This window comes from Amblyraja radiata, chromosome 4 (genome assembly GCF_010909765.2).
Source record: "Amblyraja radiata isolate CabotCenter1 chromosome 4, sAmbRad1.1.pri, whole genome shotgun sequence".
In the NCBI taxonomy this organism is placed as follows: domain Eukaryota; kingdom Metazoa; phylum Chordata; class Chondrichthyes; order Rajiformes; family Rajidae; genus Amblyraja; species Amblyraja radiata.
This window is the reverse complement of record NC_045959.1, coordinates 115,598,097-115,625,172: the sequence shown is the minus strand read 5'-3', so window position 1 is coordinate 115,625,172 and position 27,076 is coordinate 115,598,097. Positions and strand designations below refer to the sequence as shown.

Below are 27,076 nucleotides of genomic sequence, written 5' to 3'. Positions count from 1 at the left end.
TGGCGGCAGGTTCGTTGGTATCATTTAAAAATAAATTGGATAGGCATATGGATGAGAAGGGAATGGAGGGCTATGGTATGAGTGCAGGCAGGTGGGACTAAGGGAAAAAAGTTGTTCGGCACGGACTTGTAGGGCCGAGATGGCCTGTTTCCGTGCTGTAATTGTTATATGGTTATATGGTCACGGGGAGGCAGACGCCGCCCGTTATCGGGATGGAACCCGAGTCTCTGGCGCTGCAAGCGCTGTGAGGCAGCAACTCTGCCGCTGCGCCACCGTGACCGTCCCACAAAGAGGTTCACAGTCATAGAGTGAAACAGCGTGGAAACAGGCCCTTCGGCCCAACTGGCCCACAACGGCCAACTTTCTCCCAGCGACACTGGCTTAGTTTAGTTTAGAGATACAGCACGGAAACAGTCCCTTCGGCCCACCGGGTCCGCGCCGACCAGCGATCCCCGCACATTAACACTCTCCTCCACACACACTGGGGACAATTTACATTTACACCAAGCCAATTAACCTACAAACCTGTACCTCTGTGGAGTGTGGGAGGCAATGGAGGATCTCAGAGAAAACCCACGCAGGTCACGGGGAGAACGTACAAACTCCGTACAGACAGCGCCCGTAGTCGGGTCTCCGGCGCTGCATTCGCTGTAAGGCGGCAACTCTACCGCTGTGCCACCATAGTCCCACCTGTCCGCTATCCCTCCAAACCTGTCCTTTCCATGTACCTGTCACACTGATAGTCCCAGCCTCAACTACCTCCTCTGGCAGCTTGTTCCATACACCCACCCACCCTCTGTGTGAAAAAGTCACCCCTCACCTCTGTGGGGCTGTTGGCAAAATGATATAAAATAACCACCTCATCTCTCCCATGGTCTCTGCTGTAGATGTTATCTCCAGCTGTTGTCATTTGCAATGTCAGAGGCCTGGGGCAGTTGGACTGGAAGCAAAAAGAATTAGAGAACCACAAATAACGGTGTTTGAATGTCAAGCAGATGATGAAATGAAGACAATGTTACTTTAAATTGAAAAATGCAGCATGGATACTGACCCACCGAGTCCACGCCAACCATCACTTTCAGTTCCAGTCCAGTTTAGTTTATTGTCACGTGTACCGAGGTACAGTGAAAAGCTTTTGTTGCGTGCTAACCAGTCAGCGGAAAGACAATACATGATTACAATCGAGCCGTTCACAGTGTACAGATACATGATAAGGGAATAACGTTTAGTGCAAGGTAAAGCCAGCACAATCCGATCTAGGACAGTCCGAGGGTCACCAATGAGATGGATAGTAGTTCAGGACCGCTCTCTGGTTGTGGTAGGATGGTTCAGTTGCCTGATAACAGCTGGGAAGAAACTGTCCCTGAATCTGGAGGTGTGCGTTTGCACACTTCTGTGCCGTTGTCCCGACGGGAGAGGGGAGAAGAGAGAGTGGCCGGGGTGCGACTGGTCCTTGATGATGCTGCTGGCCTTGCCGAGGCAGCGTGAGGTGTAGATGGAGTCAATGGAAGGGAGGTTGGTTTGCGCGATGGTCTGGGCTACGTCCACAATTCGCTGCAATTCCTTGCTGGTCTGGGATGAAGCTGTTCCCAATGGACGAGTTGTTTCTGTGCTGTATCCCTCGATGGGAGAGACACAAAACGCTGGGGTAAATGACCGAAGAAGGTCATTTCTCGACCCGAAACGTCACCCATTTCTTCTCTCCAGAGATGCTGCCTGTCCCGTTGAGTTACTCCAGCCAGATTTTGGTGTCTATCTTCGGGTTGAAGCAGCTTCTGCACTTTCATCCCACACGGAAATAATTTAAAACAGATAGTGTAAGAGGAACAGCAGCTCGATATAAAATGTACAGCAGAGACTACGTCACAACACATAGAGGAGGCGGGGGAGTTATTTCATTTCATTTTGCTAACAGTCTCAGGGTGGTGCGGCACTGTGGCGCAGCGGGTAGAGCTGCTGCCTCACAGCGCTTGCAGCGACAGAGACCCGGGTTCGATCCCCACGACGGGTGCCGTCTGTCTCCGAGATCTTCTCTGAGATCAATATCAATGATTTGGATGAGAACATACGGGGCAAGATTAGCAAGTTTGCTGATGATACTAAAGTGGGTGGTTTTACAGATAGTGAAGATGGTTGTGAATGATTGCAGCAGGATCTGGATCGATTGGCCAGGTGAGCGGAGGAATGGTTGATGGAATTTAATACAGAGAAGTGTGAGGTGTTGCATTTTGGGACATCGAACAAGGGCAGGACCTACACAGTGAATGGTAGGCCTCTGGGTAGTGTTGTAGAGTAGAGGGATCTAGGAGTACAGGTGCATGGTTCCTTGAAGGTTGAGTCGCAGGTAGATAAGGTGGTCAAAAAGGCTTTTGACACTTTGGTCTTCATCAATCAGAGTATTGAGTATAGAAGTTGGGAGGTCATGTTGCAGTTGTATAAGACGTCGGTGAGACCGCATTTAGAGTATTGTGTTCAGTTCTGGGCACCATGTTATAGGAAAGATATTGTCAAACTTGAAAGGGATCAGAGAAGATTTACGAGGATGTTGCCCGAACTAGAGGGTGTGAGCTATAGGGAGAGGTTGAGTAGGCTGGGTCTCTATTCCATGGAGCGCAGGAGGATGAGGGGTGATCTGATAGAGGTGTATAAAGTCATGAGAGGAATAGATCGGGTAGATGCACAGAGTCTCTTGCCCAGAGTAGGGGAATCGAGGATCAGAGGACATAAGTTCAAGGTGAAGGGGAAAAGATTTAATAGGAATCCGATGGGTAACCTTTTCACACAAAGGGTGGTGGATGTGTGGAACAAGCTGCCAGAGGAGGTAGTTGAGGCTGGGACTAACGCAACATTTAAGAAACAATTAGACAGGTACATGGATAGGACAGGTTTGGAGGGATATGGGCCAAACGCAGGCAGGTGGGACTAGTGTAGCTGGGACATTGTTGTCCGGTGTGGGCACGTTGGGCCGAAGGGCCTGTTTCCACACTGTATCACTCTCTGACTATTCAGGAGATTTAGTTTGCTGAGTAATACTCTATTGAACCTCTACAGGTATAAACGAGAGCGTACACTGACTGGTTGCATCATGGCCTAGATAACTCGAACACCCAGCAATTAAGGAGATTACAGAGAGGGGTGAACACTGCCCGGTCCATCACGGGTACTGACCTCCCCACCATCGAAGGGATCTACAGGTGTCGCTGCCTCAAAAAGGCAGCCAGCATCATCAGAGACCCACACCATCCTGGTTACGCTCTCATTTCACCCCTGCCATCGGGAAGAAGGTACAGGAGCCTGAACACTGTAACGTCCAGGTTCATCAACAGCATCTTCCCAACAGCCATCAGGATCTTGAACACCACAAACCCCAACTAAACCGAAAACTAACCTCAACAATGAACCATGAACATTGAATTCTCCAATTTTAGGTAAGCTCTAACACCCCCTCCCCCCCCCCCCCCTCCCCCTCCCCCTCCCCCTCCACCTCCCCCTCCCCCTCCCCCTCCCCCTCCCCCTCCACCTCCCCCTCCCCCTCCCCTCCTCTCCTTGCCCATCCCCCTCCCCCTCACCCTCACCCTTCCCCTCCCCCTCCCCCCCCCCCCATCCATATGACAGTCCCGCCATCCCGGGAATTAACCTTGTAAACCTACGCTGCACTCCCTCAATAGCAAGAGTGTCCTTCCTCAAATTAGGGGACCAAACCTGCACGCAATACTCCAGGTGTGGTCTCACTAGGGTCCTGTACAACTGCAGAAGGACCTCTTTGCTCCTATATTCGATTCTTATCTCTTGTTATAAAGGTCAACATGCCATTAGCATTCTTCACTGCCTGCTGTACCTGCATGCTTACTTTCATTGTAAAATTGTAAACCACGTTTAATTTGGCATCTCTGGTTGTTTGTCAGGGACAAATGCCGGCTGGATTTTGTTTGGGCGGTCAGCCGTGCAGGACTGAAGTAAACACCGATGCGGAGAGAGAATCATTTGGCCACCCTCGCTGTCCAAAGGGAAGATTCAAGGTCGGGGATAATAATTAACAAACGGCTGCCAATAGGTAACTTAGTGGAAGGACTCGCCGGCCTGGAGTGTCGCAGCATTCTTCACCGGGGATTTGGACAGGAGAGGTTTTTGCAAGATGAGGTTGTGGTCGGCCTACCTCCTGTGCGCTGCCGCAGTGGTCGGTGTGAGCGGGAGCCCGGTCCAACGCACGCCAACAGCCAAGGACGCCCTGCAGGCCGCCATCTACAAGTACAATGCGGGCTCCGGACAGGACAACCTCTACAAGCTCCTGAGAACGTACTGCATCGCCATCAAGGTACGGAGACACTGATAGCCGTGCCCCGCGTGTGTGTGTGTGTGTGTGTGTGTGAAACATGACTCACGCAGGACATCCCCGCAGCCAGGGGGCGCCGTTGAGGCCGCAGGGAGAGGTTGGGGAGGGCAGGACTTGTTGCCTGGTGGTGCGATTGGATTCATAGAAACATAGAAACATAGACAATAGGTGCAGAAGGAGGCCATTCGGCCCTTCGAGCCAGCACCGCCATTCAATGTGATCGTGGCTGATCATCCCCAATCAGTACCCCGTTCCTGCCTTCTCCCCATATCCCCTGACTCCACTATATTTAAGAGCCCTATCTAGCTCTCTCTTAAAAGCATCCAGAGAACCGGCCTCCACCGCCCTCTGAGGCAGAGAATTCCACAGCCTCACCACTCTCTATGAGAAAAAGTGTTTCCTCGTCTCCGTTCTAAATGGCTTACTCCTTATTCTTATGGTCCTGGTTCTGGACTCCCCCAACATTGGGAACATGTTTCCAGCCTCTAGTGTGTCCAAACCCTTCACAATCTTATATGTTTCAATGAGATTCCCTCTCATCGTTCTAAACTCCAGAGTATACAAGCCCAGCTGCTCCATTCTCTCAGCATTCATTGTGATCATGGCTAATTGTCCCCAATCAATAACCCGTGCCTGCCTTCTCCCCATATCCCTTGACTCCACTAGCCCCTAGAGCTCTATCTAACTCTCTCTTAAATCCATCCAGTGATTTGGCCTCCACTGCCCTCTGTGGCAGGGCATTCCACAAATTCACAACTCTCTGCGTGAAAAAGTTTTTTCTCACCTCAGTCTTAAATGGCCTCCCCTTGTTGCCAAGGACTCGAGGGCATTGTGTAGGACAAGGGTTCCCAGCCTGGCTTAAATTTACCCCACAGGGGAAACATTTTGCCTACCCAGGGGGTAGATTTGTTGATTCTGGATTTGTACATATTTTTTCTCATTGACTGACTGTGTTTGGTTCTGGTATATCTGTTCATCGTTAGTTGTTCATAAATAAGTGAGATAACATTGTTATATGTGCTATTAAAGATGCCAGGGGTAAACGGGGCAAAAAAGGTTGGGAATCAAGTCGCAGAGTTGTGAGTGGCGGGACTGTCATATGCTGAGAGAATGGAGCAGCTGGGCTTGTACACTCTGGAGTTTAGAAGGATGAGACGGGATCTTATTGAAACATATAAGATTATTAAGGGTTTGGACACGCTAGAGGCAGGAAACATGTTCCCGATGTTGGGGGAGTCCAGAACCAGGGGCCACAGTTTAAGAATTAGGGGTAAGCCATTTAGAATGGAGATGAGGAAACACTTTTTCACACAGAGAGTTGTGAGTCTGTGTTATTCTCTGCCTCAGAGGGTGGTGGAGGCCAGTTCTCTGGACACTTTCAAGAGAGAGCTAGATAGGGCTCTTAAAAATAGCAGAGTCAGGGGGTATGGGGAGAAGGCAGGAACGGGATACTGATTGGGGATGATCAGCCATGATCACATTGAATGGCGGTGCTGGCTCCAAGGGCCGAATGGCCTACTCCTGCACCTATTGTCTATTGTCTATTGTCTAAATCCATCCCTGCTGGGTTGTAAGACGTCCAAGCGAAATACGAGGTTTTATCAAACATAAGGTTTTACACCACATGCTACCAATCCCAGCTGTGGAGACATTGGTATAGGTGTCTTGTAATAGAGGCCACTGATTTTTTAAATTCTTGATCTTAAACCATTTGTGTGCCATTTATTGTCTTTTGTATGTCATTTATTCTATGTAATGTCTAGTCTTTTCTCTGGACCTTGAGTCTGTAATAAAAGTAAGTAAGTTTCACCCAGAGAGTTGTGAATCTGTGGAATTCTCGGCCACAGAAGGCGGTGGAGTCCAATTCTCTGGATGCTTTCAAGAGAGAGTTATGGGCCTGTCCCACTTACGCGACTTTTTCGGCGACTGCCGGCACCCGTCATAGGTCGTTGTAGATCGCCGAAAATGTTCAACATGTTGAAAATCCAGCGGCGACCAGAAAGACGCTACGACTCTTTGGGCGACTAAGGAGACGACTCACGACCGTACAGGCGACATGTCGCGGGGTGAAGCCTGTATGGTCGTGAGTAATCGCCCAATGAGTCGTATCTTGTTCTGGTCGCCGCTGGATTTTCAACACGTTGAACATTTTCGGCGACCTGCAACGACCTATGACGGGTGCCGGCAAGTCGCCGAAAAAGTCGCGTAAGTGGGACAGGCCCATTAGATTTAGCACTTAGCGCGAATGGAATCAAGGGGTATGGGGAAAAAGCAGGAACGGAGTACTGATTTTCGATGATCAGCCATCATCATATTGAATGGCGGTGCTGGCTAGAAGGGCCGAACGGACTACTCCTGCACCTATTTTTCCATGTTGTTATGTTCCTCCAATGTCCACTGGGACTAGGGTTGCCAACTGTCCCGTATTAGCCGGGACATCCCGTATTTTGGGCTAAATTGGTTTGTCCCGTACGGGACCGCCCTCGTCCCGTATTTGACCGCTACTACTCGGGTCGAGGGGACTGTCGGGTCAGAGCGCCACATCCAGCCCCGCCTCACCCGTCCCGACGTAGTGCAGCCCATGGAGTGCAGCAGCAGCAGCAGCAGCGCCTCGCCCGTGGCCCCGTCGGTCGGCAGCCCGGCCTAGCTGTCCGACCTTCAGACCTTCGCTTACGCCGACACCACCACCGCCCTATCCTTCTCATGGCCTATCATCGGTTCATGAGTTGGACGGGGCGCCGGACTTTGGCGCCCGGGCCATTTTCGCCGATCTACAACGACCTATGACGGGGGCCGGCAGTCGCCGAAAAAGTCGCGTAAGTGGGACAGGCCCATAACTCTCTCTTGAAAGCATCCAGAGAATTGGTCTCCACCGCCTTCTGTGGCCGAGAATTCCACAGATTCACAACTCTCTGTGTGAAACTTACTTACTTTTATTACAGACTCAAGGTCCAGAGAAAAGACTAGACATTACATAGAATAAATGACATACAAAAGACAATAAATGGCACACAAATGGACAGTACATGGTTTAAGTTCAAGAATTAAAAAAATCAGTGGCCTCTATTACAAGACACCTATACCAATGTCTCCGCAGCTGGGATTGGTAGCATGTGGTGTAAAACCTTATGTTTGATAAAACCTCGTATTTCGCTTGGACGTCTTACAACCCAGCAGGGATGGATTTAGACAGTAGACAATAGACAATAGGTGCAGGAGTAGGCCATTCGGCCCTTGAAGCCAGCACCGCCATTCAATATGATGATGGCTGATCAAAACTGACCAAAACTGCACACAATATTCCAGGTGTGGTCTCACTAGGACCCTGTACAACTGCAGAAGGACCTCTTTGCTCCTATACTCAACTCCTCTTGTTATGAAGGCCAACACGCCATTCGCTTTCTTCACTGCCTGCTGTACCTGCATGCTTAATTTCATAGACTGATGATCAAGGACCCCCAGATCCCGTTGTACTTCCCCTTTTCGCAACTTGACACCATTTAGATAGTAATCTGCCTTCCTGTTTTTGCTACCAAAGTGGATCACCTCACATTTATCCACATCAAACTTCATCTGCCATGCATCTGCCCACTCCCCCAACCTGTCCAAGTCACCCTGCATTCTCATAGCATCCTCTTCATACAGTTCTATGTTCTATGTTGAAACCGGCCAGCGGACGCTTGGTCTGTTGGTAGCAACCCTGTCGCAGCGGGCCCTTGCCCAGGAAGCTGCAACGGCAGCATCTTTCTGAGGCAGAGAATTCCACAGACTCATAACTCTCTGTGTGAAAAAGTGTTTCCTCATCTCCGTTCTAAATGGCTTACCCCTTATTCTTAAACTGTGGCCCCTGGTTCTGGACTCCCCCAACATTGGGAACATGTTTCCAGCCTCTAGCGTGTCCAAAGTGTTGTGAGTTTGTGGAATTCTCAGAGTTGTGAGTCTGTGGAATTCTCTGCCTGCGGTTCTCTGGATACTTTCAAGAGAGAGCTAGATAGGGCTCTTAAAAATAGCGGGGTCAGGGGATATGGGGTGAAGGCAGGAACGGGGTACTGATTGGGGATGATCAGCCATGATCACATTGAATGGCGGTGCTGGCTCGAAGGGCCGAATGGCCTACTCCTGCACCTATTGTCTATTGTCTTTTAGTCATAGTCATAGTCTTTAAGAAAGAATTGCAGATGCTGGAAAAATGGAAGGTAGACAAAAATGCTGGAGAAACTCAGCGGGTGAGGCAGCATCTATGGAGTAAAGGGATAGGTGACGTTTCTGGTCGAGACCCTTCTTCAGACTGATGTGGGGGGGGGGGGAAGAAGAAAAGATGAGGCGGAGACAGTGGGCTGTGGGAGAGCTGGGAAGGGGAGGGTGAAAGAGGGAGAAAGCAAGGACTACCTGAAATTGGAGAAGTCATTGTTCATACCGCTGGAGTGTAAACTGCCCAAGCGAAATATGAGGTGCAGTGGAACTTACTCTGGCCATGGAGGAGCCCAGGACAGAGAGGTCGGATTCGGAATGGGAGGGGGATTTGAAGTGCTGAGCCACCGGGAGATCAGGTTGGTTAATGAGAACTGAGTCATAAACATAGTCATAGAGTCACAGTGCCATTAGTTATAGTCTTGGCGTCATAGAGTCTTCCTGCGTTGAAAGAGGCCAACTTGCCCACACCAACCAACTTGCCCCATCTACACTCATCCCACCTGCTTGCGTTTGGCCCATATCCCTCCAAACCTGTCCTATCCATGCACCTGTCTAAATGTTTCTTAAACATTGCGATAGTCCCAGCCTCAGCTACCTCCTCCGGTAGCTCGTCCCATACACCCACTGTGTGAAAAAGCACTCATATATACATAGAACATAGAACATACTGTAGATGAGGGCAGCATCGGAACATGCCCCTTCAGCCCGCAATGTCGGCTTTCAACATAATGCGGGTTCGATCCTGACCTCGGGTGCTGTCGGTGTGGAGTTTGCATGAGTTTATCCCTGTGACCATGTGGGATAATGTAGAACTAGTGTTGGTGGTCGGCCTGGACAGTAGGCCGGAGTAGAGGCCTGTAAATTGTCCCTAGTGTGTGTACGACGGTAGTAATTTGCGGGGGGGGGGGGGGGGTCGCTGGTCAGCGCAGTCTCGGTGGGCCGAAGTGCCTGCTTCCGTGTCGTATCTCTAAACTAAACCAAAACTGTTATTCGTAGATAGACACGAAATACTGGAGCAACTCAGCGGGACAGGCAGCATCTATGGACAGAAGGAAGGGGTGACGTTTCGGGTCGAGTCTCTTCAGACTGAGGGGGGAAGGGGAGGGGTAGATACAGAGATAAGGAAGTGTGAGGTGTGAGAATGAGACATCAAAGGAGGCGGAGATGAAGGAAAATGTGGAATTGACCATTGACAGCAAGGAGAGGATGACAAAAAAACAAACAGACATAAAATATAATCAGGAGGATAGTCAGAGAAGTCGGAGAAATGGGAAGAGGCAGGAATGGAGAGAGAGGGAAAGCAAGGGTTACTTGAAGTTGTCTATTGTCTATTGTCTATTGAATTGTCTATTGTCTATTGTCTGTTGTCTATTGAATTGCCTATTGTCTATTGTCTAAGTTTGAGAAGTCAATATTCATACCGCTGGGGTGTAAGCTGCCCAAGCGAAATATACAAACTATCAAGAGAGTTAGATCTAGCTTTTGGGGCTATCAGAATGTGGGGGGAAGGCAGGAACGGGGAACTGATTTTAGATGATCAGCCATGATCATATTGAATGGCGGTGCAGGCTCGAAGGTCCGAATGGCCGACACCAGCACCTATGTTTCTATGTTTCTATGTTTCAATGAGGTGCTGTTCCTCCAATTTGCGCTGGGCCTCACTCTGGGCAGTACCACAGGAGACTGGCGATGACGTTCTTATTTCAACTTTTTTTTAAATTTCTACAGTTAGTAACACATGGCAAAGAATATGAGATAGGATTTACCCTGAAGGAGACGGCCTGTACTCGGGGGATGGAGGACATAATGGAACAGTGTGAATTCATGAACAACGGGGCAAGTATTTGACGAAAGTATATTTATGCTCTCTTCGTTTTCCCGTTCTATTTTTATTTTTTAGAGGTACAGTTCGGCCCACCGAGTCCGCACCGACCAGCGGATCACCCCGTACGCTGGTTCTATCCTACGCTCTGGGGACAATTTATAGAATTAAAGAACCTTTGAACCTTTGAGAAGCCAAATTTTCCAAAAGATGGTCTCCTTTTATTGAATTTCTTCAACAAGATAATGGTTGAACACAAACTCAAAACCGATGCTAGGGTCGGGTGGGCGGGCGTAGGGAAGGGTAGTGGGATACATCTCCGCTTTTTTCACTTCTTCGTTAGTTCTGGGGTTTTTCTTTTTTCTTTTTCTTGTTTTTCTGGAAAAATAATTATTTTCTTTTTCTTTTCTCCTTTCTTTCCCTTTTTTTTCCGATCTAGTTATTAGTTCATAAAATGTTAAAACTGAAGCAGTACAAAAATTGTATGACTGTTATATGTCGATCATTTTCTTTTTGTACAATTGATTCTAACAAAAAATAAATAAATAAATAAAATAATAATAATAATTTTATAGAAGCCAAATAACCTGCAAACCTGCACGTCTTTGGAGTGTGGGAGACAATAGACAAGAGACAATAGGCGCAGGAGTAGGCCATTCAGCCCTTCGAGCCAGCACCGCCATTCAATGTGATCATGGCTGATCATCTCCAATCAGTACCCCGTTCCTGCCTTCTCCCCATATCCCCTGACTCCACTATTTTTAAGAGCTCTATCTAGCTCTCTCTTGAAAGTATCCAGAGAACCTGCCTCCACCGCCCTCTGAGGCAGAGAATTCCCACAGACTCACAACTCTCTGTGAGAAAAAGTGTTTCCTCGTCTCCGTTCTAAATGGCTTACTCCTTATTCTTAAACTGTGGCCCCTGGTTCTGGACTCCCCCAACATCGGGAACATTGGGAGGAAACCGGGGCACCCGGGGAAAACCCACGTGGGTCACGGGGAGAAGGTACAAACTCCGTACTGACAGCGCCCGCAGTCAGGGTCTGTCAAACTTGTTTTAGTGACAATATTACATAGAACATAGAAGGGCACTGCAACAGGCCCTTCGGCCCACAATGTCCGTGTCGTACATTAGATGCCAAGTTAATCCAATCTCTTCTGCCTACACGTGATCCGTATCCCTCCCTTCCTTGCATATCCATTGTGCCCACCTAGAAGGCTCTTAGATGCCACTATGGTATCTGCCTCCACCACCACCCCTGGCAGCGCGTCCCAGGCACCCACCACCCTCTGTGTACAAAAACCTACCCCGCACATCTCCTGTAAAGTTTGCCCCTCTCACATAGAGGCATAGAGTGATACAGCGTGGAAACAGGCCCTTCGGCCCAACTCGCCCACACCGGCCAACAATGTCCCAACTAGTCCCACCTGCCTGCGTTGGGTCAATATCCCTCCAATCCTATCCTATCCATGTATCTGTCCAACTGTTTCTTAAACGTTGGGGTAGTCCCAGCCTCGACTACCTCCTCTGGCAGCTTGTTCCGTACATCCACTGTGTGAAAATGTCATCCCTCGGATTCCTATTAAATCTTTAACCCGGGACGACAGATGGCACAATGGGCTAAGTGTTCGGCTGGCAACCGGAAGGTAGCCGGTTCGAATCCCGCTTGGAGTGCATACTGTCGTTGTGTCCTTGGACAAGACACTTCACCCACCTTTGCCTGTGTGTGAATGTGTGTGAATGTGTGTGAGTGATTGGTGGTGGTCGGAGGGGCCGTAGGCGCAGATTGGCAGCCACGCTTCCGTCAGTCTGCCCCAGGGCAGCTGTGGCTACAGAAGTAGCTTACCACCACCGAGTGTGACTGAGGAGTGAATGAATAATGCGATGTAAAGCGCCTTGAGTATTAGAAAGGCGCTATATAAATCCCATCCATTATTATTATTATTAACCCCTTCACCTTAAACCCATGTCCGCTGGTCCTCGATTCACCTACTCTGGGTAAAAGACTCATGATCTTGTACACATCAGTTTTTATCCACGAGTAGTTGCTCTACTCAACAGCCAAAAATCTGTAGCCTCCCTTTGATCTGGTATTTTGTTGGTTCACATGCTTGATCAATGGTGTTTTATCATTAATGTCTTATTATTATTAATGTTTAGTGTTTTCTGAGTCAATAGACAATAGACAATAGATGCAGGAGTAGGCCATTCGGCCCTTCGAGCCAGCGCCGCCATTAAATGTGATCATGGCTGATCATCCCCAATCAGTACCCCGTTCCTGCCTTCTCCCCATATCTCCTGACCGGCCTCCACCGCTCTCTGAGGCAGAGAATTCCACAGACTCACAACTCTCTGTGAGAAAAAGTGTTTCCTCGTCTCCGTTCTAAATGGCTTACCCCTTATTCTTAAACTGTGGCCCCTGGTTCTGGACTCCCCCAACATCAGGAACATGTTTCCTGCCTCTAGCGTGTCCAAACCCTTAATAATCTTATAAGTCTCAAAATCTTATATGTTTCACTCGTAACTGTCACTGTCCCCTGTCTGTGGAATTTTCTGCCTCAGGTGGAGGCAGGTTCTTTGGATGCTTTCAAGAGAGAGCTAGATAGGGCTCTTAAAAATAGCGGAGTCAGGGGATATGGGGAGAAGGCAGGAACGGGGTACTGATTGGGGATGATCAGCCATGATCACATTGAATGGCGGTGCTGGCTCGAAGGGCCGAATGGCCTACTCCTGCACCTATTGTCTATTGTCTATTGTCTATCTCTAAGAGCCCTATCTATCTCTCTCTTGAAGGTATCCAGAGAACCGTAATGTAAATGTAAAAAGTGCCCCATGTGTGTGTAGGATAGTGTTAGTGTGCGGGGATCGCTGGTCAGAGCGGACTCGATGGGCCGAAGGGCCTGTTTTCACGCTGTTTCACTAAACTAAACTAAACTAAACTAAACCATTGATTTCATTGAGATTTTGCAATGTCCCCACAGACCACGCTGACCTGTAACGCACTGATTACGATTCGATTCCACGTCACGAAACCAGCAAGAACGGTCATCAGCTGTACATCGGTAAGAATTATTTTCCTTTTCCCACATTGGCCGCTTGGGTCCACAAATCGCTGGAGATAATGCTGAATGGTCTGACCAGTGATGACTATATCATACTTTCATGTCGATAAGTGATAGGAGCAGAATCAGGCCATTCGGCCCATCAAGTCTACTCCGCCATTCAATCATGGCTGATCTATCTCTCCCTCCCAACCACATTCTCCTGCCTTCTCCCCATAACCCCTGACACCCGCACTAATCAAGAATCTATCTATCTCTGCCTTAAAAATATCCATTGACTTAATAATAATAATGGATGGGATTTATATAGCGCCTTTCTAATACTCAAGGCGCTTTACATTGCATTATTCATTCACTCCTCAGTCACACTCGGTGGTGGTAAGCTACTTCTGTAGCCACAGCTGCCCTGGGGCAGACTGACGGAAGCGTGGCTGCCAATCTGTGCCTACGGCCCCTCCGACCACCACCAATCACTCACACACATTCACACACATTCACACACAGGCAAAGGTGGGTGAAGTGTCTTGCCCAAGGACACAACGACAGTATGCACTCCAAGCGGGATTCGAACCGGCTACCTTCCGGTTGCCAGCCGAACACTTAGCCCATTGTGCCATCTGTCGTCCTACTTGTCTTGACTTGTCCTCCACAGCCTTCTGTGGCAATGAATTCCGCAGATTCACCTCTGACCCCTCTCACCCTGGCCACAAACTCTTTGAATCACTTCTCTGTGGAAGGCGACTCCGGACTGTCAAAGCTGCCACAGCCAGACATAAAAGCAGCTTATATCCACGAGTAGTTGCTCTACTCAACAGCCAAAAATCTGTAGCCTCCCTTTGATCTGGTATTTTGTTGGTTCACATGCTTGATCAATGGTGTTTTATCATTAATGTTTTATTATTATTAATGTTTAGTGTTTTCTGAGTCATTCGTAACTGTCGCTGTATGTCATGTTGTTACTTGTGGGTGGAGCACCAAGGCAAATTCCTTGTATGTGAATACTTGGCCAATAAACTTACTTACTTACTAAAGAAATTCCTCCTCATCGCGTTCCTAAAGGAACGTCCTTTAATTCTGAGGCTGTGCCCTCTGGTCCTAGACTATCCCACTAGTTGAAACATCTATCTAGTCGCCTTATAATTTTGTACATCTCCATAAAGTCACCCCTCAGCCTCCTGCGCTGCAAGGAATAAAGTTTAAGCTTTACCTCTCCCGATAGCTCTGGCCCTCGGGTCCTGGCAACATCCTCGTAAATCTTCTCCGCGCCCTTTCCAGCTTGACGACATCTTTCCTGCAGCAGAATGTACAAAACTGGGCACGATACTCCAGGTGTGGCATAGAAACATAGAAAATAGGTGCAGGAGGAGGCCATTCGGCCCTTTGAGCCAGCACCGCCATTCAATATGATCATGGCTGATCGTCCCCAATCAATAACCCGTGCCTGCCTTCTCCCCATATCTCTTGATTCCACTAGCCCCTAGAACTCTATCTAACTCTCTCTTAAATCCATCCAGTGACTTGGCCTCCACTGCCTTCTGTGGCAGGGAATTCCACAAATTCACAACTCTCTGGGTGAAAAAGTTTTTTCTCACCTCAGTCTTAAATGACCTCCCCTTTATTCTAAGACTGTGGCCCCTGGTTCTGGACTCGCCCAACATTGGGAACATGTTTCCTGCATCTAGCTTGTCCAGTCCTTTTATAATTGTATATAACCATATAACCATATAACAATTACAGCACGGAAACAGGCCATCTCGGCCCTACAAGTCCGTGCCGAACAATTATTTTCCCTTAGTCCCACCTGCCTGCACTCATACCATAACCCTCCATTCCCTTCTCATCCATATGCCTATCCAATTTATTTTTAAATGATACCAACGAACCTGCCTCCACCACTTCCACTAGAAGCTCATTCCACACAGCTACCACTCTCTGAGTAAAGAAGTTCCCCCTCATGTTACCCCTAAACTTCTGTCCCTTAATTCTGAAGTCATGTCCTCTTGTTTGAATCTTCCCTACTCTCAGTGGGAAAAGCTTGTCCACATCAACTCTGTCTATCCCTCTCATCATTTTAAAGACCTCTATCAAGTCCCCCCTTAACCTTATGCGCTCCAGAGAATAAAGACCTAACTTATTCAACCTTTCTCTGTAACTTAGTTGTTGAAACCCAGGCAACATTCTAGTAAATCTCCTCTGTACTCTCTCTATTTTGTTGACATCCTTCCTATAATTGGGCGACCAAAATTGTACACCATACTCCAGATTTGGTCTCACCAATGCCTTGTACAATTTTAACATTACATCCCAGCTTCTATACTCAATGCTCTGATTTATAAAGGCTAGCATACCAAAAGCTTTCTTTACCACCCTATCTATATGAGATTCCACCTTCAAGGAACTATGCACGGTTATTCCCAGATCCCTCTGTTCAACTGTATTCTTCAATTCCCTACCGTTTACCATGTACGTCCTATTTTGATTTGTCCTGCCAAGGTGTAGCACCTCACATTTATCAGCATTAAACTCCATCTGCCATCTTTCAGCCCAGTCTTCCAAATGGCCTAAATCACTCTGTAGACTTTGGAAATCCTCTTCATTATCCACAACACCCCCTATCTTGGTATCATCTGCATACTTACTAATCCAATTTACCACACCTTCATCCAGATCATTGATGTACATGACAAACAACAAAGGACCCAACACAGATCCCTGAGGCACCCCACTAGTCACCTGCCTCCAACCCGACAAACAGCCATCCACCATTACCTGAGTCTGAAGAAGGGTTTCGGCCCGAAATGCCGCCTATGAGTCTGAAGAAGGGTTTCGGCCCGAAACGTCGCCTATTTCCTTCGCTCCATAGATGCTGCTGCACCCGCTGAGTTTCTCCAGCATTTTTGTGTACCTTCCACCATTACCCTCTGGCGTCTCCCATTCAGCCACTGTTGAATCCATCTTGCTACTCCTGCATTTATACCCAACATTTGAACCTTCTTAACCAACCTTCCATGAGGAACCTTGTCAAAGGCCTTACTAAAGTCCATATAGACAACATCCACTGCTTTACCCTCGTCAATTTCCCTAGTAACCTCTTCAAAAAATTCAAGAAGATTAGTCAAACATGACCTTCCAGGCACAAATCCATGTTGACTGTTCCTAATCAGACATGTTTCTATAAGATACCCCCTCATCCTTCTAAACTCCAGTGAATACAAGCCAAGTCTTTTCAATCTTTCCTCATATGACAGTCCCGCCATCCCAGGGATCAATCTCGTGAACCTACTCTGCACTGCCACAATCACAAGGATGTCCTTCCTCAAATTAGGATATCAAAACTGTACACAATACTCCAGATGTGGTCTCACCAGAGCCCTATACAACTGCAGAAGAACCTCCTTACTCCTATACTGAAATCCTCTTGTTATGAAGGCCAACATTCCTTTAGCTTTCTTCACTGCCTGCTGTACCTGCACACCAACATTCAGTGACCGGTGTACAAGGACACCCAGGTCTCGCTGTACCTCCCCCTTCCCAACATCTCACATAATTGACATATTACACCCCCAACATCTATACTCAGTTCCTTGACTGGTGAAGGCCAACGTGCCAAAAGCCTTCATGACCAACCTATCCGCCTGCAATGCCACTTTCATGGAACCATGTACCTGCACTCTCCGGAGACACAGAGTGTTGGAGTAAGTCGGTGGGTCAAGCAGTATCTCTGGAGAAACGGGATAGCAGGAACCCATCTTCCTGACCCGAAACGTCACCTGTTCTTCTCTCAAGAGATGTTGCCTGTCCCGCTGAGTTACTCCAGCATTTTAGACAATAGACAATAGACAATAGGTGCAGGAGTAGGCCATTCGGCCCTTCGAGCCAGCACCGCCATTCAATGTGATCATGGCTGATCAACCACAATCAGTACCCCGTTCCTGCCTTCTCCCCATATCTTCTAACTCCACTCTCTTTAAGAGTCCTATTTAGGACTGACATGAGGGGAAAAAAATTCACCCAGAGAGTTGTGAATGTGGAATTCAGAAGGCAGTGGAGGCCAATTCACTGGATGTTTTCAAGATAGTTAGATTTAGCTCTTAGGCCTAAGGGATATGGGGGAAAAAGCAGGAATGGGGTACTGATTTTGGATGATCAGCGATGATCATATTGAACGGCGGTGCTGGCTCGAAGGGTCGAATGGCCTACTCCTGCACCTATTGTTTATGTTTCAATGTCGTGGCCTCTTCCTACCTCAAGTCCCCTCCCCCTCTACTGTCAGTCTGAAGAAGGGTCGCGAACTGAAAGGTGTTGGTTTATACATTAGACATTTACTCCAGAGATGCTGCCTGAGTTACTCCAGCACTTTGTTCCCGATGTGGTCCTGATGCTGAGATCTAACCTGTCTTCTGTATTTCTCTCTCTCGCAGAACTGAATGAAGAATGTGCGAAAAATGCAATGAAGCGCTGCGATGGAAGCCCATCTCCAAGGGCAGCCGAATCATCTCAATCACGGGACATCAGCTGCAAAATATATATACAAAATATCACCCTTGGGTTTCCGCCCAGATTTACCTGGCCTCCCGGTTGCTAAACACTTTAGCTCCCCTTCCCATTCCCGCACTCACCTTGGATAGAAGGAATGGGATCGCCCATTCCTCCTCTCCAGAGATGCTGCCTGTCCCGCTGAGTTACTCCGGCACTTTGTGTCTATCTTCGGTGTAAACCAGCATCTGCAGTTCCTTCCCATTCCCACACTGACCTTTCTGTCCTGGGCCTCCTCCACTGTCAGAGTGAGGCCCAGCGCAAATTGGAGGAACAGCACCTCGTATTTCGCTTGGGCAGCTTACACCCCAGCGGTATGAACATTGACTTCTCTAACTTCAAGTAACCCTTGCTTTCCCTCTCTCTCCATCCCCTCCATCTTCCCAGTTCTCCTACTAGTTTGACCGTCCTTCTGATCAATATTACTGATTGTACTCCTCCTGGTCACCTACCCCTCAGCGAACCATGATCCGTTCTACATTCTCCTCGACCTTTGTCGCCTTTGATCTCTCGTTTTCACACCTCACCCTTCCATATCTCCAGACCCTCTCTCCCCTGTCACTCAGTGTGAAGATGGGTCTTGACCCGAAACATCACCCATTCCTTTTCTCTAGAGATGCTGTCTGACCCGCTGAGCTTTTTGTGTCTAATGTATAAACCAACACCTGCTGTTCATTTCTGCACAGGTTAATCTGCCGACATCTCTTTGTGTGTTTGTAAGGAGCTTGCTAAACGGGATTCCTTTTGAAGAGCGATCGATCAGAACCAGTTGTTATAACCAGCTGTAATCACTATTAAATGTCAATTTGATTCTGTGTTATATGTGACGTTTAGCTCTATCACCATAAGTGTTGCCAATGTACTTATGTGATGTTTAGTTTAGTTTAGAGATACAGCGTGGAAACCTTTCATAGCAAAAGGATTTGAGTATAGGAGCAGGGAGGTTCTACTGCAGTTGTACCTTGGTGAGACCACACCTGGAGTATTGCGTACAGTTTTGGTCTCCTAATCTGAGGGAAAGACATTCTTGCCATAGAGGGAGTACAGAGAAGGTTCACCAGTCTGATTCCTGGGATGGCAGGACTTTCATATGAAGAAAGACTGGATAGACTTGGTTTGTACTCGCTAGAATTTAGAAGATTGAGGGGGGATCTTGTAGAAACGTACAAAATTCTTAAGGGGTTGGACAGGCTAGATGCAGGAAGATTGTTCCCGATGTTGGGGAAGTCCAGAACAAGGGGTCACAGTTTAAGGATAAAGGAGAAATCTTTTAGGACCGAGATGAGGAAAACCTTTTTCACACAGAGAGTGGTGAATCTGTGGAATTCTCTGCCGCAGAAGGTAGTCGAGGCCAGTTCATTGGCTATATTTAAGAGGGAGTTAGATGTGGCCCTTGTGGCTAAAGGGATCAGGGGGTATGGAGAGAAGGCAGGTACAGGATACTGAGTTGGATGATCAGCCATGATCATATTGAATGGCGGTGCAGGCTCGAAGGGCCGAATGGCCTACTCCTGCACCTATTTTCTATGTTTCTATGTTTCTATCAAACAGATCCTTCTGGCCCACCGGGTCCGCGCCGACCAGCGATCCCCGCACGCTAACACTATCCTACACACACCAGGGACAATTTACATTTACACCAAGCCAATTAACCTACAAACCTGCACGTCTTTGGTGTGTGGGAGGAAACTGGAAACCCACGCTGGTCACGGGGAGAACGTGCAAACTCCGTACAGACAGCGCCCGTAGTCGGGATCGAACCCAGGACCCCAGCGCTGTAATGCAGCAACTCTACCACAGTGTTGCCATTCCACCACGTAAGTTTTGATAATCTTCAGGTCTTACTGTAACATCAGAAGATGCTACAGAGAGTTTATGTAGCAGGGAAATCTGAATGAACATTGAAAGAGTACCATTCAACAAACTAATCTTTTAATATCAAGCCAGCTCTTGATTAGTACGGGTGTCAGAGGTTACGGGGAGAAGGCAGGAGAATGGGGTTAGGAGGGAGAGATAGATCAGCCATGATTGAATGGCGGAGTAGACTTGATGGGCCGAATGGCCTAATTCCACTCCTACCACATGACCTTATGACCCCAGCAGGTATTGAAGACACAAGGAACAGCACCTCATATTCCGTATGGGAGCCTAACTTCTTACACATCTGTACCTATAGAAGATGGGGTGGCCAGGATGGGACTGGTCCTTGATGATGCTGCTGGCCTTGCCGAGGCAGCGTGAGGTGTAGATGGGAGTCAATGGAAGGGAGGTTGGTTTGTGTGATGGTCTGGGCTGCGAACACAATTCCTTGCAGGTCTTGGATGGAGCTGTTCCCGAACCAAGCTGGGATGCATCCCGATAAAATGCTTTCTACGGTGCATCTGTAGAGGGTTGTCGGGGGTATGCCAAACTTCCTAAGTACGCCAAGGAAGTAGAGGCATTGGTGTGCCAGTCTGAAGAAGGGTCCTATAGCACAGTGTCTTTTGTTGAATATATTTACAGCTCAGAGTAGCACGAGCCTTGGTTCTGGTCGGCACGGTGGTGCAACAGTAGAGTGGCTGCCTTACACTGCCAGAGACCCAGGTTCGATCCCGACTACGGGTGCTGCCTGCACGGAGTTTGTACATTCTCCCCTTGATCTGCGTGTGTTTCCACCGGGGGCTTTGGTTTTTGCCCACATCCCAAAGACGTGCAGGATGGTGCTCTGCCAATTGCCCCCGGAGTACAGAGAGTGGAAAAGAAAGTGGGATTACAAGGAACTGCGTGTGACACAAAATGCTGCAGTAACTCAGCGGGTCAGGCAGCATCTCTGGAGGAATGGAACAGGTGATGTTTCGGGACGAGACCCTTCTTCAGGCTGAGAGTCGGGGGAGAGGGAAAGGAGAGACATCGACGGTGATGTAGAGAGGTATAGAACAAAACGAGGAAACACTTTTTTCACACAGAGAGTTGTGAGTCTGTGGAATTCTCTGCCTCAGGTGGAGGCCAGTTCACTGGATACTTTCAAGAGAGAGCTAGATAGGGCTCTTAAAGATAGCGGAGTCAGGGGATATGGGGAGAAGGCAGGAACGGGGTACTGATTGGGGATGATCAGCCATGATCACTTTGAATGGCGGTGCTGGCTCGAAGGGCCGAATAGCCTACTCCTGCACCTATTGTCTATTGAACTGAACCGAAAGCCTGACAGTGACCATATAGGCTTTCTCCGGGCGCTCCGGTTTCCTCCCACATTCCAAAGCCGTGCGGGTTTGTAGGTAAATTGCCCCTCTGTAAATTATCCCCCAAGTGTATAGGGAGTGGGTGATAGACTGGGATAACATGGAACTAGTGGGTGACTCAGTGGGTCAGGCAGCATCTCCGGACAGTAGATCTGAAGAAGGGTCTCGACCCGAAACGTCACCCATTCCTTCTCTCCAGAGATGCTGCCTGTCCCGCTGAGTTACTCCAGCGATTTGTGACTATCTTCAGTTTAAACTAGCACCTGCAGTTCCTTCCTACACATGGAACTAGTGTGAGCGGGTGATCGATGGTTGATGTGGACTTGGTTGAACCCAAAGGGCCTGTTTCTGCTTATATCTCTAAAATTAAAACCAAACCAAAAAACACGTCATGTTTTCATATGGGATTCAGATTTCCTTGTTGCAATATGTGTGGCCCATTGCGTTATTCAACAAAGTCCAGCAGATGGCAGCACTTGTTCATCTGCCAGTCTCATGCAGACTGTACAGAAATGTGGAGTAACTCAGCGGGTCAGGCAGCATCTGTGGAGAACATGGATAGGTGACGTTTCACAGAGTGCTGGAGTAACTCAGCGGGTCAGGCAGCATCTGTAGAGAACATGGACAGGTGACGTTTCTTCAGTCTCACTCACTGAAGGGCGCAGCGGTAGAGTTGCTGCCTTACAGCACCAGAGACCCGGGTTCGATCCTAACTGCGGGTTTAGTTTAGTTTAGAGATAAAACACGGAAACAGGCCCTTCGGCCCACCAACTCCGCACCTTACAGTATCACTAAAACTATCCTACACACACTAGGGACAATGTACACATTATACCAAGCCAATTAACCAACAAACCTGCACGTCTTTGGAGTGTGGGAGGAAACCGAAGATCTCGGAGAAAACCCACGCAGGTCACGGGGAGAACGTACAAACTCCGTACAGACAGCGCCCATAGTCAGGATGGAACCCGGGTCTCTGGCGCTGTACGGCAGCAACTCTACCGCTGCACCACCATTCATGATCGGACTTGATGAGGGTTGAATGGAGCGTGGAATATTTTTTAAAAGAAGGAGAACCCTGTGGAATGTCCCCTCTCACGACATCCACTTGACACCTTGACATCTCCCCCACGTAAAATTAATCAGCGTCTCAAAGAATTCCGTCAGGTTTGTGATGCGTGGCATGTTTTCACAATCCTCACTGAATAACTCCTCCTGCTATCCGCGATCTTCCCATCATCATCCCTATCCCCCACTACATTCCCAAGCTTTTTCCAGCAAATGTGACTATGAGTAGCTTTTATTAGTTAAGTTTATTGCCTCGTGTACCGAGGTACAATGAAAAGCTTTTTGTTGCGCGCTAACCAGATTGCGGAAAGACTAAACATGATTCCAATCCAGCGGTCCACAGTGTACAGATACAGGATAAAGGGAATAACGTTTAGTGCAAGATAAAGTCCGATTACAGATTATAGACGGTTGAGTATAGAAGCTGGGATGTAATGTTAAAATTGTACAAGGCATTGGTGAGGCCAATTCTGGAGTATGGTGTACAATTTTGGTCGCCCAATTATAGGAAGGATGTCAACAAAATAGAGAGAGTACAGAGGAGATTTACTAGAATGTTGCCTGGATTTCAACAACTAAGTTACAGAGAAAGGTTGAACAAGTTAGGTCTTTATTCTCTAGAGCGCAGAAGGTTAAGGGGGGACTTGATAGAGGTCTTTAAAATGATGAGAGGAATAGACAGAGTTGATGTGGACCAGCTTTTCCCTTCGAGAATAGGGAAGATTCAAACAAGGGGACATGACTTGAGAATTAAGGGACAGAAGTTTAGGGGTAACATGAGGGGGAACTTCTTTACTCAGAGAGTGGTAGCGGTGTGGAATGAGCTTCCAGTGGAAGTGGTGGAGGCAGGTTCGTTGGTATCATTTAAAAATAAATTGGATAGGCATATGGATGAGAAGGGAATGGAGGGTTATGGTATGAGTGCAGGCAGGTGGGACTAAGGGAAAATAATTGTTCGGCACGGACTTGTAGGGCCGAGATGGCCTGTTTCCGTGCTGTAATTGTTATATGTTATATGTTATATGTGGAGAGATATAGAACAAATGAATGAAACATATGCAAAAAAGTATCGATTATCGATGATAAAGGAGACAGGCAATTGTTAGCTGTTTGTTGGGTGAAAACGAGAAGCTGGTGCGACTTGGGTGGGGAGGGATAGAGAGAGAGGGAATGCCGGGACTACCTGAAGTTAGAGAAATCAATATTCATACCACTGGGGTGTAAGCTGCCCAAGCGGAATATGAGATGCTGTTCCTCCAATTTGCGTTTAGCCTCACTCTGACAATGGTGGAGGCCCAGGACAGAAAGGTCAGTGTGGGAATGGGAAGGGGAATTAAAGTGACCAGCAACCGGGAGATCAGGTAGGTCCATGCAGGCTGAGCGAAGGTGTTGCTCGAAACGATCGCCCAGTCTGCGTTTGGTCTCGCCGATGTATAAGAGTTCACATCTTGAACAACAGATACAGTGGATGAGGTTGGAGGAGGTGCAAGTGAAACTCTGCCTAACCTGAAAGGACTGTCGGGGTCCCTGGACAGAGTCGAGGGGAGGAGGTAAAGGGACAGGTGTTGCATCTCCTGCGGTTGCAGGGGAAGGTACCTGGGGAGGGGGTGGTTTGGGTGGGAAGGGACGAGTTAACCAGGGAGTTGCGGAGGGAACGGTCTCTGCAGAAGGCGGGAAGGGGTGAAGATGGGAAGATGTGGCTGGTGGTGGGATCCCGTTGGAGGTGGCGGAAATGTCGGAGGATTTTGTGTTGTATGCGACGGCTGATGGGGTGGAAGGTGCAACCGCAGGAGATACAACACCTGTCCCTATACCTCCTACCTCCACTCTGTCACTTTTAGTGTCTACATTGATGACAATAGATAATAGGTGCAGGAGTAGGCCATTCAGCCCTTCAAGCCAGCACCGCCATTCAATGTGATCGTGGCTGATCATCCCCAATCAGTTCCCTGTTAACATAAAAAATCATTTATTTCGTCTTAACATAGATCAATAGGTGCAGTTCGAAATTCCAGTGAATACAAGCCTAGTCTTTCCAATCATTCCTCATATGACAGTCCTGCCATCCCAGGGATTAACCTCGTGAACCTACGCTGCACTGCCTCAATCACAAGGATGTCCTTCCTCAAATTAGGAGACCAAAACCGCACATAATACTCCAGATGTAGTCTTGTACAACTGCAGAAGGATCTCTATACTCAAATCCTCTTGTTATGAAGGCCAACATGCCATTAGTTTTCTTCATTGCCTGCTGTACCAGCATGTCTACTATCAGTGACTGGTGTACAAGGACACCCAGGTCTCGCTGCACTTCCATTTTTCCTAATCTGACACCATTGAGATAATAATCTGCCTCCTTGTTCTTGCCGCCAAAGTGGATCACTTCACATTGATCTACATTATACTGCATCTGCCATGCATCTGCCCACTCACCCAACCTGTCCAAGTCAACCTGCATTCTCATAGCATCCTCTTCGCAGTTCACACTGCCACCCAGCTTTGTGTCATCTGCAAATGTACTAGTGCTACTTTTAATCCCATCATCTAAATCATTAATATATATTGTAAATAGATGCGGCCCCAGCACCGAGCCTTGCGGCACTCCACTCGCCACTGCCTGCCATTCCTACAGGGGCCCATTTATTCCTGCTTTTTTCCCATATCCCTTGATTCCTTTAGCCCTAAGAGCTAAATCGAACTCTCTCTTGAAAACATCCAGTGTATCGGCCTCCACTGCCTTCTGTGGCAGAGAATTCCACAGATACACAACTCTCTGTGTAAAAAAGTGTTTCCTCATCTCAGTCCTAAATGGCCGACCCCTTATTCTTAAACTGTGACCCCTGGTTCTGGACTCCCCCCAACATCGGGAACATTTTTCCTGCATCTAGCCTGTCCAATCCTTTAAGAATTTTATAGCATTCGGTCAGATATCCTCTCATCCTTCTAAATTCCAGCGAACACACGAGGTTCTCGATCTCCTTCCTGCACTCCATGTCATCTTTATTTGACATCCAGCCCACAGTCTGTGAATTTTTAACATTGGATCATATCTGTATAAGGCTGCACAGTCGTGAGTGTACAAGGAGTAAAGAAGGGGGCTGAGAACGCATCCCTTGCGGACCACCGGTGTTGAGGACTATCGTGGAGGATGATCTGTCCCCTCTCCTCGCTGATTGGGGTCCTGTTGGTCAGGAAGTCGAGGGTCCCACTTGCAGAGATGAGCGCTGACTCCGAGTCCCGCGAGCTTGGTGATCTCTGAGGAAACCCCACGCAGGTCGCGGGCGGAATGTACAAACTGCGTAGAGACGGCACCCGTAGTCAGGACCAAGCATTCATAGCAAAAGGATTTGAGTATAGGAGCAGGGAGGTTCTACTGCAGTTGTACAGGGTCTTGGTGAGACCACACCTGGAGTATTGAGTACAGTTTTGGTCTCCAAATCTGAGGAAAGACATTCTTGCCATAGAGGGAGTACAGAGAAGGTTCACCAGACTGATTCCTGGGATGTCAGGACTTTCATATGAAGAAAGACTGGATAGACTCGGCTTGTACTCGCTAGAATTTAGAAGATTGAGGGGGGATCTTATAGAAACGTACAAAATTCTTAAGGGTTTGGACAGGCTAGATGCAGGAAGATTGTTCCCGATGTTGGGGAAGTCAAGAACAAGGGGTCACAGTTTAAGGATAAGGGGGAAGTCATTTAGGAAGATGAGAAAAACATTTTTCACACAGAGAGTGGTGAATCTGTGGAATTCTCTGCCACAGAAGGTAGTTGAGGCCACAGTTCATTGGCTATATTTAAGAGGGAGTTAGATGTGGCCCTTGTGGCTAAAGGGATCAGGGGGTATGGAGAGAAGGCAGGTACAGGATATTGAGTTGAATGATCATATTGAATGGCGGTGCTGGCTCGGGGCCGAATGGCCTACTCCTGCACCTATTGTCTATGTTTCTATGTTTCTATCTTTGGTTTCCTCCGACGTTCAGCTTTGTGGTTAATTGGCTTTGGCATAAGTGTAGATTGTCCCGAGTGTGTGTAGGATAGTGTGAATGTGCGGGGGTCGCTAGTCGGCGAGGACTAGGTGGGCCGAAGGGCCTTTGTCCACGCTATATCTCTAACTTCTAAAGTCGAAAGGAATATAATAATAATAATATAATAATATATTATAGTACAGAGGTACAACGAGATTTGGTATACAGCTTCCATCCGATGTCATAATGTGGTGCGTGGGTCTCAAAAGGAAGCACGAAGTCCAGTGTTTTGAGAGGCACCTTTAATTATGTTCCTCCCGGTTGTAGGGAAGACCAAACTAGAGAAAGATGGCACCCAAACCCCTGCCTTTAAACCCTCTGGCTAAGGGCCGCCTCCGGACTGAACCACTCCCGTGCCGAGGGGTTCGACAGTATGATGGCACGACCCTTGGGAGCCGCCACAGGACCCCCCCCCCAGAACAAGAGGCACGAAACGCACCGGCGGGCGTACGACTCGGCCGGCCCGCGTGCGGAAGTCAGCCGCTCGTGGGGCTTGCGGAGGCATAGGTGGAGGGACAGGTCGAGGGACCGGCGGGAGGACAGGTGGAGTGACAGGCGGAGGGAGCCGTGAAGGGGGGCGCCCTCGAGGCCGAGGTTGGGCAACCAGCACCGGCTGGTCAATGTCCAGGTGTGCCGGCTTCAACCGGTCGATCGACACTGCCTCCGGCCGGCCCCCCGTGTCCAGGACCCGGAACGTGCCCTCGTACGGCCCCTGGAGTGGCGTCCGGTGGGCATCACGGCGCAGGAAGGCGTACGGGCAGTCCCTGAGGGCTGATGGCACGTGTGGGCGAAATGTCCCATGGCGGGACGTCGGGA

At 48.5% G+C, this 27,076-nt stretch overlaps 1 protein-coding gene across 2 annotated transcripts; it reads left to right on the top strand.

Moving 5' to 3' along the window:
* The first annotated feature begins 3,271 nt into the window (after positions 1 to 3,271).
* On the top strand, positions 3,272 to 18,767 carry LOC116972510 (cathelicidin-related peptide Pt_CRAMP2-like). Of its 2 annotated transcripts, none has more exons than XM_033020291.1 (6): positions 3,272 to 3,428; positions 3,906 to 4,315; positions 10,256 to 10,363; positions 13,331 to 13,411; positions 17,833 to 17,889; positions 17,924 to 18,767. In XM_033020291.1, exons 2-5 carry the CDS (start codon positions 4,136 to 4,138, stop codon positions 17,836 to 17,838), a joined length of 375 nt encoding a protein of 124 aa, XP_032876182.1. In that variant the 5' UTR covers positions 3,272 to 3,428; positions 3,906 to 4,135; the 3' UTR covers positions 17,839 to 17,889; positions 17,924 to 18,767. The 2 variants fall into 2 exon arrangements, with proteins under 2 accessions (XP_032876182.1, XP_032876181.1); XM_033020290.1 differs by having other exon boundaries at positions 3,285 to 3,428; positions 17,833 to 17,921; positions 17,954 to 18,767.
* Positions 18,768 to 27,076: the final 8,309 nt, after the last annotated feature.

What these genes read in the sequence shown, in the direction of transcription:
- LOC116972510 (XM_033020291.1), top strand. Translation starts at nt 4,136, where the DNA reads ATGAGGTTGTGGTCGGCCTACCTCCTGTGCGCTGCCGCAGTGGTCGGT. An exon ending in CGTACTGCATCGCCATCAAG is followed by an intron (nt 4,316 to 10,255) that starts GTACGGAGACAC and finishes AAATTTCTACAG; the next exon opens with TTAGTAACACATGGCAAAGA. An exon ending in GTGAATTCATGAACAACGGG is followed by an intron (nt 10,364 to 13,330) that starts GCAAGTATTTGA and finishes ATGTCCCCACAG; the next exon opens with ACCACGCTGACCTGTAACGC.